The 15113-nt window shown below is 43.8% G+C and overlaps 1 protein-coding gene across 2 annotated transcripts in view; it reads left to right on the plus strand.

The window, feature by feature from the left end:
- LOC126542274 (ankyrin repeat and IBR domain-containing protein 1-like) overlaps positions 1-15113 on the plus strand; it is a 106035-nt gene that overhangs the window by 52420 nt on the left and 38502 nt on the right. For both annotated transcript variants that reach the window (XM_050189275.2, XM_055077148.1), the window contains exons 14-18: positions 5334-5420; positions 5509-5721; positions 9028-9255; positions 10223-10415; positions 14156-14263. In XM_050189275.2, the coding sequence (XP_050045232.1) occupies positions 5334-5420; positions 5509-5721; positions 9028-9255; positions 10223-10415; positions 14156-14263 (829 nt within the window). The remainder of the gene's footprint in view (positions 1-5333; positions 5421-5508; positions 5722-9027; positions 9256-10222; positions 10416-14155; positions 14264-15113) is intronic.

The raw sequence follows: 15113 nt of genomic DNA on the forward strand, positions 1-15113 counted from the left end.
AGTTTATGCCTCCGCCCATCCATCAAAACAGCCATCTCGTCTGCATTTACCAGAATATTGGGCATGCTCGGCACTGCGACAGAATGCTCTCAATGCATGCTGCTTGGCTAGCTCTCGCTGTGGATCGACAGTCAGGCAGCTAGCGGAGAGGTTGGAGAGGCTTCGTGCGCTGGTTTCAAGACAATGGGACTAGGTGACACAATATCACATCATGACACAGAGCCGGTGAAGGTGGAGCTTAGCCCCAATCTTTCGGCGAACCAGTTGAGGCGAAAAAGCATGGTTAGGAGTGAGGGTCAGAACGACAGAAAGCTGAGCTAGTTGGCAAGGATTCATTATGGCTTCATCATCATCATCATCAGCCTGGTTACGCCCACTGCAGGGCAAAGGCCTCTCCCATACTTCTCCAACAACCCCGGTCATGTACTAATTGTGGCCATGCCGTCCCTGCAAACTTCTTAATCTCATCCGCCCACCTAACTTTCTGCCGCCCCCTGCTACGCTTCCCTTCCCTTGGGATCCAGTCCGTAACCCTTAATGACCATCGGTTATCTTCCCTCCTCATTACATGCCCTGCCCATGCCCATTTCTTTTTCTTGATTTCAACTAAGATGTCATTAACTCGCGTTTGTTCCCTCACCCAATCTGCTCTTTTCTTATCCCTTAACGTTACACTTATCATTCTTCTTTCCATAGCTCGTTGCGTTGTCCTCAATTTGAGTAGAACCCTTTTCGTAAGCCTCCAGGTTTCTGCCCCTTAGGTGAGTACTAGTAAGACACAGCTATTATACACTTTTCTCTTGAGGGATAATGGCAACCTGCTGTTCATGATCTGAGAATGCCTGCCAAACGCACCCCAGCCCATTCTTATTCTTCTGATTATTTCCGCCTCATGATCCGGATCCGCTGTCACTACCTGCCCTAAGTAGATGTATTCCCTTACGACTTCCAGTGCCGCGCTGCCTATTGTAAATTGCTGTTCTCTTCCGAGACTATTAAACATTACTTTAGTTTTCTGCAGATTAATTTTTAGACCCGCTCTTCTGCTTTGCCTCTCCAGGTCAGTGAGCATGCATTGCAATTGGTCCCCTGAGTTACTAAGCAAGGCAATATCATCAGCGAATCGCAAGTTACTAAGGTATTCTCCATTAATTTTTATCCCCAATTCTTCCCAATGCAGGTCTCTGAATACCTCCTGTAAACACGCTGTGAATAGCATTGGAGAGATCGTATCTCCCTGCCTGACGCCTTTCTTTATTGGGATTTTGTTGCTTTCTTTATGGAGGACTACGGTGGCTGTGGAGCCGCTATAGATATCTTTCAGTATTTTTACATACGGCTCGTCTACACCCTGATTCCGTAATGCCTCCATGACTGCTGAGGTTTCAACAGAATCAAACGCTTTCTCGTAATCAATGAAAGCTATATATAAGGGTTGGTTATATTCCGCACATTTCTCTATCACCTGATTGATAGTGTGAATATGATCTATTGTTGAGTAGCCTTTACGGAATCCTGCCTGGTCCTTTGCTTGAGAGAAGTCTAAGGTGTTCCTGATTCTATTTGCGATTACCTTAGTAAATATTTTGTAGGCAACGGACAGTAAGCTGATCGGTCTATAATTTTTCAAGTCTTTGGCGTCCCCTTTCTTATGGATTAGGATTATGTTAGCGTTCTTCCAAGATTCCGGTACGCTCGAGGTCATGAGGCATTGCGTATACAGGGTGGCCAGTTTCTCTAGAACAATCTGCCCACCATCCTTCAACAAATCTGCTGTTACCTGATCCTCCCCAGCTGCCTTCCCCCTTTGCATATCTCCCAAGACTTTCTTTACTTCTTCCGGCGTTACCTTTGGGACTTCGAATTCCTCTAGACTATTTTCTCTTCCATTATCGTCGTGGGTGCCACTGGTACTGTATAAATCTCTATAGAACTCCTCAGCCACTTGAACTATCTCATCCATATTAGTAATGATATTGCCGGCTTTGTCTCTTAACGCATACATCTGATTCTTGCCAATTCCTAGTTTCTTCTTCACTGTTTTTAGGCTTCCGCCGTTCCTGAGAGCATGTTCAATTCTATCCATATTATACTTCCTTATGTCAGCTGTCTTACGCTTGTTGATTAACTTCGAAAGTTCTGCCAGTTCTGTTCTAGCTGTAGAGTTAGAGGCTTTCATACATTGGCGTTTCTTGATCAGATCTTTCGTCTCCTGCGATAGTTTACTGGTATCCTGCCTAACGGAGTTACCACCGACTTCCATTGCACACTCCTTAATGATGCCCACAAGATTGTCGTTCATTGCTTCAACACTAAGGTCCTCTTCCTGAGTTAAAGCCGAATACCTTTTCTGTAGCTTGATCTGGAATTCCTCTATTTTCCCTCTTACCGCTAACTCATTGATCGGCTTCTTATGTACCAGTTTCTTCTGTTCCCTCCTCAGGTCTAGGCTAATTCGAGTTCTTACCATCCTGTGGTCACTGCAGCGCACCTTGCCGAGCACGTCCACATCTTGTGTGATGCCAGGGTTAGCGCAGAGTATGAAGTCTATTTCATTTCTAGTCTCGCTGTTCGGGCTCCTCCACGTCCACTTTCGGCTATCCCGCTTGCGGAAGAAAGTATTCATTATCCTCATATTATTCTGTTCCGCAAACTCTACTAATAATTCCCCCCTGCTATTCCTAGTGCCTATGCCATATTCCCCCACTGCCTTGTCTCCAGCCTGCTTCTTGCCTACCTTGGCATTAAAGTCGCCCATTAGTATAGTGTATTTAGTTTTCACTCTACCCATCGCCGATTCCACGTCTTCATAGAAGCTTTCGACTTCCTGGTCATCATGACTGGATGTAGGGGCGTAGACCTGTACAATCTTCATTTTGTACCTCTTATTAAGTTTAACAACAGGACCTGCCACCCTCTCGTTAATGCTATAGAATTCCTGTATGTTACCAGCTATATTCTTATTAATCAGGAATCCGACTCCTAGTTCTCTTCTTTCCGCTAAGCCCCGGTAGCACAGGACGTGCCCGCTTTTTAGCACTGTATATGCTTCTTTTGGCCTCCTAACTTCACTGAGCCCTATTATATCTCATTTACTGCCCTCTAATTCCTCCAATAGCACTGCTAGACTTGCCTCACTAGATGATGTTCTAGCGTTAAACGTTGCCAGGTTCATATTCCAATGGCGGCCTGTCCGGAGCCAGTGATTCTTAGCACCCTCTGCAGCGTCGCAGGTCTAACCGCCGCCGTGGTCAGTTGCTTCGCAGCTGCTGGGGACTGAGGGCCGGGGTTTGATTGTTGTGTTCATATAGGAGGTTGTGGCCAAGTACTGCACCAGGGTGGCCAATCCTGCTCTGGTGAGGGAGTGCGTTACCGGTTCTGGTCACCGGGATCAGGCCACACTCCAGGCCTGTTTGTGCAATTTTATCAACACGCGGATTTTTTTTTTTTTAATCCGGTGGAAAATTGCCGGCACCGGGATTCGAACCACGGACCTCTTGCACGCGAGGCGGGTGTTCTACCTCTACGCCACCGCTGCACTTCTCTACGCCACCGCTGCACTTCTCTACGCCACCGCTGCACTTCTCTACGCCACCGCTGCACTTCCTTACCTTACCTTTTTGCATAAGGAATGAGGGTAACTTGTAATTGTCCGTAGCTCACTTAATATGAGATGCTTCACTTAAATTGTGGCGTGAATGGACGGAATGTAACTGTATCCCACGCATTTACAAAATACGTCCAAACTGTTTTGGGGGCTCTTTAAAGGGACACTAAAGGCAAATATTAAGTCAAGCTATAGTTATAGGTTAGTGCTTGAGACTCTCTGAGGCGTTAGTATTATCGCGAACAGAGCCTTAATAATTGAGAAACTGAAGTAAATGCACAACATGATTAGAGACTCCACCGGGACATTCAAGTATTGGCCCAATGATGAAAGCACTCCTCAGTTAAATTCTGTCACTAGTAGTCAACCACTCATTGCAAAAAACATCCTCGTATTGTATTATAAGATGAAATAAAATGCTACTTGTCCAGTTCTATTCCATTTTTTTAAAAAAGAACGCATTGAAATTATCCTCCATGATGCGGGTGGTCGAAAGCCTTTGTTTTTGCTCGACTCTGCGCTGCCCACACTTTCGCGTTTCAGCAGTTTCGTTATCGCGTATTGCTGCGCTGGTTATGCTGGCTTGCGAAACTCGCACAAACTGCAAGTAGCAGAGAATTCAAGTTCCATATTATGCTGAGGGATGCCCGAACAGTGTGCGCAACTTGACCAAAAAGCAACTGCCGCGGCGAATCTACCGCTCTGTCTTGGCTCGGTGCCGCCGTCTGCCGGGTGCCATTTTACTTGCCGATGGGAGCAAAGAGTAGTGATGGCGTATGCAACATCGCCACTCCCCCAGTTCCCCCAGTTAGGTGACGGGAGATTTGAATTTTGAGAACGGTATTCGGAACCTTCAGATGCAATTTTGTCGTAAACTAAGCTGTTTCTTGGTATGAAACAAGCGTTGCGAGGTTTCTGGAATGGTACTTAAACAGACCATGTCGACTTGTTACTTGCCTTTAGTGTCCCTTTAAAAGCATGCAGTATGCTTCCTATGCCATGGGCGCTGTGAAACATATAGGTGAAAATGTTTATCATGATAGGTTGGTGGCAATAGCTGTGAATGACAATATGCAGTGAGATGGACCAGCATGTACTGCTCTGGATTGTGTGTGTGCATCATACATTTTTCTTGTTTTAATGAGATCTAGTGGCTGGAAACTCTAACATACGGTCGATCACAGTTTGCTGATATAATGAATGTTGGTGTCAAAAGATTGTGTTTTTTGGGAACATATTAATCGATAAAAAAGCGTAACTGTATGTATTGGGTCATTCTTTTGCATTCTTGATTGTGAACATTGGTACAGGGAAATCATACAAAATGGGATCATACAGACAAAAGTTCTACTGTAATACTCTACAGAAGGTGCATATTCCTCCAATTCTTCTGGTGTTAAAAGAAGTAAGTGCCCCATATTGCTGAAAGCGCAATCGTCATGAGGAAGTGCATGTTGAATATTTTTGAGTGCTATCTAAGTGAAATTGTCGAACGATTTCATCAATTTCATAACCTACCAAGCCAAGGGGCAACAAAACTAAGGCTTATCTGGTGCAAAATGTTTCATGTGGGCCATGAGGTTGCTTCACACAATGCAGGTTTATTGCTGTTAATAATTAAGGAAAAGCGTACCAAGCTTGAAATTCCAAGCAGAACTGCTAGAAGGTGCCGTTTTACGTTCTGGGCATTATCTACCTGACATGTGGTTTCTTTAATCCATGGCAGGCTGAGACGAAAAACAAAGAAATGCAGGAACTCAAGAAGTTTGCCCACTATTACACTTCCTACAAGGAACACGAAAAGAAGCACAAGGTGCAGTGTCTCTTTTTCATAGTCGTTGAGCACAGTATTTAAGTTAACGACTTGCAATGTTCTCCTTTAAATTTGCGGTTTGTTTCAGGATGAAATACTTGTTAAAGGGCGGCTCCTTGAGAAAGAGGGTTGCTGGATCCGTGAGTTTGGCGAGGGTGAAGATGGCTTGCCCAATGTTCACTTCCTTGGAGACGCAGTATGGGAGCTGCTGCGGGCACGCAGAATCCTCTGTGGTTCATATGCTTATGGGTACTACATGCAAGATGAAGGATATGGCAAAACAGTCTTTGAGCTTCTTCAGGTGAGAATGTGGAACCTGTTTGACTGACACTTTCTGCTTTTCCTGCCTCTGTACATACCTGTGCTGTCTACATTGAAGTCCTATACTTGCTCTCCTTTTTTATTTTTGTTTGTATTATCACAGATGGTCTTGCGAATGTTTGGAGTTGCCAAAATTTTATTAAATGCAATTATAATTGTAATTGTTGTGCTATGGTAAACAAGCAAGCTTATTAATGTATTTAATATTTATCCGCTTAAAATGTACGAACTGTTAAAACAGTTGTGACAAATCCTCACCACAATCTTCACAGAGACTAATCTATTTATTGACTGTTGAAATGCTTGTGGACCACATCCTTTAATGAAAGTGTAAATACAGTAATTTCTGTTAATTTTACTTCAGTTAACTCTATTTTTGACTAATTCGAACCTGACCAAAGGTCCTGGTTGGTTCCCACGCATTTCTATGGGCCCAAACTTTCGTTATTTCGATTCTAAAATTGGCCTTCATTGAATAATTTGAACTTGACCAGTCAGCACTCGCGCAGCGAACCCCTACGGTGACCCCAATAGTGACTACTTTAGTGGCAGCGTCTGTGTTGGCAGAGCTTAGAGGACAGTGAATACGTGAACACACATCATCTCGTGCCAAAAACTTTTCGGCCTGCCCTGGGAAGATTTTCAAGCAATAACTGGGGCTCACAATATCTTATTATGGTCCTTACCCGATTCTGACGTGTGCCTTTTATTTTTTTATTTTTGTTTGTTTGTTTGTTTTTCCCAGGAAGATAGGGCCACAAATAGCCTGTGCATTGCAATTGGATACAAAACAAAAATTACTTTCACAGCATCTGTATGCTTTACTGCATAACACAAATGTATTTCGGTGAAGCTGATTTTAGGAAACTGGTTGTCGTTCTGCAACACATATACTATTAGACTCTTGCCCGTTTTTCTGGCTAATAGATCGGGTGTTCTGCTTTGTTTAGGAGCTCTAATGTCCTTTCTATGCTAGTTTTCTAATTTTAACACATAGAAAGTGGGTGTACATTTGATTCAGGGGCATGTTAGAATTGGACAAATATCACCAAATGAATCAGCAGTGTGTTTTTTTTTTTCTGCATCTTGTTTAATCCTACCAATTTCGTTGGTCCCGTCAGGATGAAATTAACAGATGTCGACTGTATCTGTATTGTGTATGCCTGTGTTTGCGCGACTATGTGCTGTTTATGAGTTTGTGTGATCACTGTGCATATCGTAATTATCACCCAGCACCTGGTGTAGCATGCCAAGCAGTCAGCCAGCTAACATCTCCAGCATATAATTAAAGCCTGCATCTGTCTCTCTCTCTCTGACCGCTTAAGCCTTAGCGACCTGTTATATGCCTACTGGTTAGTCTGTACCTATATCACTTTTTCGCACAAGTCACACAAGAAGCTAACTGCGCTGTCTCGACTCATGGTGTAACTGGTGCTGCACTGTGCTGCAAAATAACTGCCTTTCTGGAAAGTGCAGAGACAGGCTTACAATCGACTGTGGCTTCGGCACGGGTGCGGTGATGCCTATATGGATGTGCATTGGAAATGCATAGGACGCTCGGTTATGGCCTTGGCAAAGAACACAGCCACAAATGGGTGCATTGCTATTGCTGCCAACTCTAATGAGTTGAGCACCTTCACTTATCTGCTCAGGAATGCGCGTGGCATCAGAGGCATACTGCATGCTTGTAATAGCCCAAACGGGCCACGGATCTGTCGCCCGCAGTTGCCGTGTTGGCTCAGTAAGTCACATGTTGCAGTTGTGCACAGCACGCACGACCAGGAGCGGTGCGAGTGAAAAGAGACAGGTGCTTGTACGAATGCATACAGTGTCCTGGCAAGAGGATGGCGCACACTTAGTAGGCGATGCATTGCATGGAATTAATCACACAAGATGATTGGCACCATGTGGTAGCAGGTAGCGTGCCCTAAAGCGTCATTGGCTCTCACTCAATAGGTTGTTGTACAAACATGCACACACATGCATTCGGGAAAGTTCAATGAGTCTATGCATTATCCACTCTGCTGGCCTGCTTCCCTACCAAAATTACGAAGTGCTGCTTGGCATCACCTGTCCTTATCACACATTCTTTGGTGAGGGGGGAAAAACGGAATTGAAGAAAAAGAAAGGCTCTTTTGGTGCTTATTTTAGGTAAAATTTACTATGGCATCGCATTTCTTTCTTTTTTGGTGGTGGTGCACATAAAGAGATGCTGATTTGTAGTTGCCAGTAAGTGTGTGCTACCATTCAGTTCGTAGTTATGATGCGATCTCATCAAATGCAACTAACAAGGTTTCACTATAGGAACCCGCCATGGTTGCTCAGTGGCTATGGTGTTGGGCTGCTGAGCACGAGGCCGCGGGATCGAATCCCAGCCACGGCGGCCGCATTTTGATGGGCGCGAAATGTGAAAACACCCGTGTGCTTAGATTTAGGTGCACGTTAAAGAACCCCAGGTGGCCGAATTTCCGGAGTCCTGCACTATGGCGTGCCTCATAATCAGAAAGTGGTTTTGGCACGTAAAACCCCATAATTTTTTTCACTATAGAAGTTTTGTATCATTTGTTGATTGTACCGAGAAAACCAGAATATACGTCGAACCGGATTATAGATCCGACTGCCCAAACTTTAATCCTAAAGAAAGGGGGAAAAAAAAAAGAACAGTCTAAACCTGTAAAAAATGACTGGTATATAGGACAGGGTTCAACTTATTGCAGCAATTTTCTATGAAAAAGTTCGACCTATATTTCGGTTTTTATGGTATCTTAATTTGTACAAGGCCGCCAGGTGATGTGTACTAGAACATGCTGTCGGGTGAGTTGCTTAACCATAATGAAGGGAAGAAAGAAGTATGAAAGGCGGCACAAACTACAAAAGGAAAAGCAGTTGTACGTAGTTATTTAGGAATGATGGAATGATACCTTGGTCTGGGTAAGTTCGTTCATCTTACTGACAGCGTTCTAACAGTCCAAAAGGCAACATTGATAAAGAACGGAGACAATTGAATTGAGTACAACAGCACCTGTTTTGTTGTCTCTGTTCATCTTCATTTTCCTTTGTGCTGTTTGAACGCCATCCACTAAATGCACTAAATCATTCTTATCAAGGTAAATTGTTCTGAAATAACAATCATATTAAAAGTTTACTGGTATTATTGAAGTAGAGTAAAGGACTTAGCATCATTTGATCTATGCACCATGTGTATCTATGCAGCTGTGGTATGCCCTGATTTGGAAGAAGGGTTTGACTTGATTTGTGGTATGCTTTCATTTTGCTTCCTTTGCAGCATGATCTGGAAGAGGCAACAAAGGTTTTGTCGGATATGTTGTCATCACCACGTCTGCGAGTTTCACACCGCACAATCGTGGAGAGTGCAGAGAAAGTGCTCAGAAAGCGTGAGGAGTTCCTGAAGGCCATTGCTCGTGGCCTGGTTCCTCCTGAGACACCACCGTCAACAAGACGTACCAGGAGGCGTCGTTACCCGACTGTATTTGGCCTTGATCCTCCAGAAGATGTACGCAGTCTCTGAAATTGCTAGTACCTTCCCTTTTAGCTGTGCAAATTGAATCGTTTCCAGTTTATGCACCTGCCTTTCTTTATTATCATTCTGTCACTTTGAGCATTTAGTGTGAACTCTCTGAGTATATTGTCTAGGGACAGTGATGTACCACCTTTCTCATGCTCACACATGCACACCTTATGTAGTCTTTTATTTTGAGCCACTGTAGGGTCATTCCCTTGGCCTAAGCTTTTTGACTGCTAAAAGTTTGCTCAATGACCTTTGCCTTGAATGCTAATGTGTACTTTTATGATTGTCTACCACAACTGCAACCATAACTTGTCCACCCGCTGCCAAACACAGAAAAATAGAGTTGCTACCAGGTATCTTCGATTTGTTGTTCCAGACCGCCCAGGATTGCCTGAAGCGCTGTTTCAGCAAATGAGTGTTGGCATGCGCAGCTCCTCTGATGGTCCTGGTCACTTGGGTGCATCAAATCGAATAGACCTACTGTGTATTAACATTTGCTTATATGTGTGAGAGTCCTACATAATGCAGCCAGACCCGAAGAAACTTGAATGATGCGTACGAATTCCTTCCTATCAGAAATAACTTGAGTTCACTATAAAATTTGCAGACACTTAGGCACTGTAAGCTGTTCTTAACTGCACCATTAAAATCCAAATTCATCATCACATTGTGCTGCTGCTGTTCATCATTGTCAGCAAACTCGAGGTTCGGCATTTGAATTCCTAATACGCTTTATTAGGCCATGACATTGAGCTTTGTGTGCTGAAAGCTGTCCTGTGATCAAGCCAAGAGTAGTAAAAGTTCACTAATTGTGTTGCTAGAGAGAACCTTGAGCAAAATTGTGCGTCTGGAGGGCATTTGACTAGTTATCTATAATTCCAAGGAAGGAGAGAAATGTGAAGAAAATAAACAACCTTTGGGTAAATGCTCCTTCTGTTGGCTGAATTTTCAGGAACAACTTATGCTTGCGCTACTGGAGTCCATTGGAGATGGACCCATGGCAGACCCTTGGGTCAAAGATGCCCGGGGATGCCATGCTAACTTGGCTGCACTTTTTGACTGGCCTCGTGATCCCAGCACTACTGGCAGCAGCTCTTCAGACACAGATGATGAAGACCGCAAGTCTGCGCTAATCCGGGCTGTTGGTCAGTTATTCTCTGCTGCTTACCCATCAAACAAGTACTGTACTTTGCAAGAAAATGTGCCAGCTTCTTTACCATATCAAGTGATAAAAGTTGATATTGGCCGTTAAGTGATGTTGAACTTGGTTATATTCTGTGGGGGGTCCGACCAGTGCTCTTGGGACAAAGAAACCACAACACAGTAGTGCAAACAATCACAAGGGCATTTATTGCACCTTTCATACACTAATGCTTGCTAGCCGAATTGCTATCCACTGGACGCGCTGATGGACACTTCACAAATCTAGGAAGTCTGACTCACCGCGACCGGATAGTGAGCGAACGTGCCCAGCCCATGCTGGACACCAACACCTGGTCGTTCGCGTGTACGGTCACACAAACGGTGGCACATTTGAACAAGGCCTCGCGAGACGGTCTCGCAGAAGCATGGATTGGTGCACGTGCTGAACGTCCATGCCGCTTGCCGAACCCCAACCAAAGAGGCATAGGCTATTGCGCCCAAGTAACCCCGCTATTAGGTGGTGTTAGCAGTGCAACACTCGTGCCATCTCTCTTACTACTCTGCAACTACACCAACTGCCGCTGTAAAGCCATGTGGCGAAGCCACATTACAGGAGCTATTCGGGGGAAAACAACATCGGGGGACACGTGAGAGTCGCGCATCCCCACAATTCTTGCTTGGAAGCTCAGGCCATTGTAGTTCCACATACAGCAATGACGCTTTAACGATGCGCTGTTCGAACTGCAAACTGTTGCAGACATAGCACGGGCAGTGAAAGTCCTGAAATATGAGCCAGTGATTAAATTTTTTGTTCGCCTGTGTGTATAGAGTAAATGGAAGTCTCATTTTTCTTTCTTTTATTGATTTTCTCACTGACCGTCTCACTGCTTCTTTATTACGAGTATTGTGAGCATCTGCAGATGTCCTAGTTAATTTCTGTTTATTCATTGCAACTGTACTCCTCTATGCCTTGGAAGTTGCATTGACCAATGTTCTCTTTTCATGTCATGAGCTGCAATTTGAGAGTCCATTGACATGTTGCATGCGGTGGTTGCAGTATGGTCGCTGTAATTGCTGTAGTATTATAGTTACTTTTCGGCTGTATTTAGACCACTGTGCAAGATACCATCTTAGGTGAGGACTTGTCCGGCGAGTGGCAAGATGTGATCGACCAGATAAAATACCATAATTGCGGGTCCAACCTATCCCTTGCCGACAGCAGTAATCTGTTGAGTGGCCCTACTTCATGACTGAAAACATGGCCTCTGAGAATGCATGCACGATCATGAAGGCCATGTCAGAAACCTTGTTGCTGTAGCAATCACTGTTTTGCACGCCATCTGAAATCGCAGAGGCACGAGATGAGTCCCTGCAGCTTTGCAACTCTGTAACTCTCGCATAAAAAATGATATCTCAATTCCATAAACTGCACCTGATAATACACCTAAGGTTGGCAAAATTGGTGTAATATAGACCACTCTCAGATTTACCACTAATTTGTGAGTTGGACTTTTCCAATGCCCTTGTAAGCATTGTAACAATTTCACATAAGTTGTAAAGTTATATGTAATGTGTGTCCACTTTAAATGCCCTAACAGATGTTGTTTATGGAACTGCAATATCTGTTTGTAGTGCAGAGTTGTGTATTTGTAAACTTCGCGCTTCTATTTTATTCTAAGCTGACCGATTTAAAAAAAAATCAAAGTCCTAAATCAGTATTTTGCATCCTATAGTTTCTAGAATTTAATCTTTTCTCTCAAGTGCAACAAATTTCATTCAAATAGGTCCAGCAGTTGTCTCATTAAACCAGTTGTGCATTTTTCATCTGTTCAAATAGTTAAAGCGGAATTGTCCACCGAGCTAAAGCTTCCTGTTATGGTATAGAGCCACAATACTAGAAATTTTGTGAGACCTATTCATAAGGAACATGCTTGCTATGTGCGAAGAATTTGGTAAGCAGAGCACACTGAAAACGGCTTCAAAATCCAGGATGTTTCCCATAGAGGAGCATGGAAAGAACAACTGCCACATGCCTTTGATTGTCGAGTCATCCGGTGGCAAGAGTCTTTATCTGGCAGCCATGAAATGTGGGATGTCGTCACATAAACATAGTACTTATACCGGGATTTAAACAAAGGAATATGTTTCCAAGACCCGATTTTGTGTGCGTACAACTTAAATATATTGCATATTAACTTGCAATCTAATTGAATGTTGCCACACTTGCAATGAATGCTATGATGGGAACAGTCTTCAAAGCCCTCTCGTTATATTACGAACAGGCAGACAATTTAACATAGTAGGTGGGAAAAAGCACTTACAGACCTGTTATACAAGCTACCGCATTTACTCTCATAATGATCACACTTTCTTGTCAGAAAAATTGACGCAAAATTAGGGGTGCGATCATTACGCGGGTTAAATTTCCCGCGAAAAGAAAAAAAATTTTTTTCGTCCCGCGTTTGCTGCGGGACACCAAAACAAATATGGCGGCCGGCGGAGCAAGCTGAACGCGATTGTTTTTTCTTCTCGTGAGTACATTATCTGCATTGGAACAGTTTCTTCCGTATCAGTAATGAATAATATCGTTAATATTGGCAAGTTTGCGGCAATAACGTGTCCATGTCCACTTTGAGGGGACAGAAACAGATGGGCGCACTTAGCTGCCAGTGACATAGAAACACATGGCCAGCATGCTGCGGAAACTGCGGCATCCGTCTTCACTACTATCCTAATACGGCACGTTTCCGCTAAGGGTGGGTGAATATCTTAGCTGTGTTACAAGCATCGGCGAATGAATAGGGTACACTTTTAACGTATCAGTGTAAACGTGGCTACTATCGTTGCCGCTCGCGATTTGTTGCGTGCCCACGAGTGCAGATGAGAAGAATCGAAAGGCGCCTTTTTTGTTGTTCTCGACCACAACCATTATAAAGCCTACACATAATAAAGGCAAGTTTGGTTGCAGCTTTTTTTTTTAATCTTAGAAGTGCGGAAAGTGATGAAAGTAATGAAATAAGGCATCTACTTAAGAATGTTTGGTGCGTGCAGACCGCTTGGTTTGTCTTGAAGAGTCGTTAGCGTAGCATTCGACAGATGGTAAGCGCGATCAATATTAGCCAGACTTGGCACACGACATATCGCTGCGACAAGTTCGGGGTGCGATCATTACACGGGAAATAAAAAAAAAATCGAATTTTGACGACAAAATTCAAGGGTGGTGCAATCATTATGCGAGTAAATACAGTGTTTGTTTTACAGCTTTATTTAGTATGTGTGCTGTAAACCAACAGGGCATGATAAACTAACCGTTGAACATCACTCAAGCATGTTTAACTAAGATGGCGTGCCCTCTTTTCCTGTGTCTCTGATATGCTGTTGCAATTGGAAGTGTGCAGGAACATTACCAAAGCAGGACTGGCATTATGAAAGGTTTCGAAATTCAAGCTAAGGGCAACTTATTATTTGATCAATGAATTGGTTGAACAATTAATTTTTTTGCTTTGATTTCTGTTGTTCTCACGCATACTGCTTCTGGATTAAAACTAATAATATTGAAGTTTACTGCAGATCCCTTGTAATAGTTTGATTAACTTGTCGCAATTCTGGCTGGTCCACACTGATTTGAAGAAATGACCCAGACTGGCACGAATAGTAAAACTTGTAGAAAGTTCAGTCAGTGGCAGACTTACCTAAAATGGACATAAAGTACTTTTTTCTTTGTTTTTGTTCTTCATATCAGGTGTCTGCTCACGAGAGGGCTGTACGAGACCACGGGCACGAAACCCCAGAACACAGAAACTTCACGAATACTGCTCTCTCAGATGCCAGACAAAGCACAGCAACCAAGGTAAAACTCGCAGCAATGTTAATATGCACCATCTTAATAAGGGGCCAGTTAACTTATGTCAGCTGTTTCCGAGTGGTTAATGTGGGGACTGACATGATCTCAAACAGGTGAGGTGGGTCTGCATCGCAATAATCAGGAGATGGCGACAAAGGCGGCATCTTGATGATGAAAAAAAAGTTCAAACGAATGTATTCACTTCATTGGTATATGATTGTGACTATCAGTCTCTAGCGACTGGGGGGGAGGGGCACAACAGCCTTTAATAACCCTTCGCAGTCTTCTGATAGTTGATGTCTCCTTGGGAAACTTGGGGAAGTTGTGGAAATGTCAGTGGTGCCTTTGTCAGGTTGTGAAGTCTACAGCCTCTTCCCCTTGGTGTCTTCTCCTTTCGGTCCTTCCCTTTGTGTCTGCTCGGGGCGTAGAGGAGTGACGCTTTTTCGGGGACGAGCGCATTTATCTCGAGGGGGAAAGCACGCTGTAATGTTTCCCACACTTGAGTGGTCAAAGTCCAGGTCGATCATAACAGCCTTTTCGGGAATGAGGGAAATTATCTCGACATGGGAATGCATGCTGAAATGTTTCCCACACTTGAGAGGTCGAATTACAGGCCAGTCATAACAGGACTAAATCCTTAATTAAGCTATGCCATTTTCAAGGGCGGCTAGTTTGCTACTGACATGGAGCATGTAGCTTGGATATTAATTGTGCAGTAAGTGCAGTCGGATGTACACGCATGTTAATGCTTACCTGAAGACACAACCTTTACTGTAGATGCAAAATCGAATAATTCTGATACTGCGGTGGCAAGTGAGTGATAGACAGGGGGGAGGTGATAACAGTTTCCTCACTA

Source organism: Dermacentor andersoni, chromosome 2 (assembly GCF_023375885.2).
Source record: "Dermacentor andersoni chromosome 2, qqDerAnde1_hic_scaffold, whole genome shotgun sequence".
NCBI lineage: Eukaryota > Metazoa > Arthropoda > Arachnida > Ixodida > Ixodidae > Dermacentor > Dermacentor andersoni.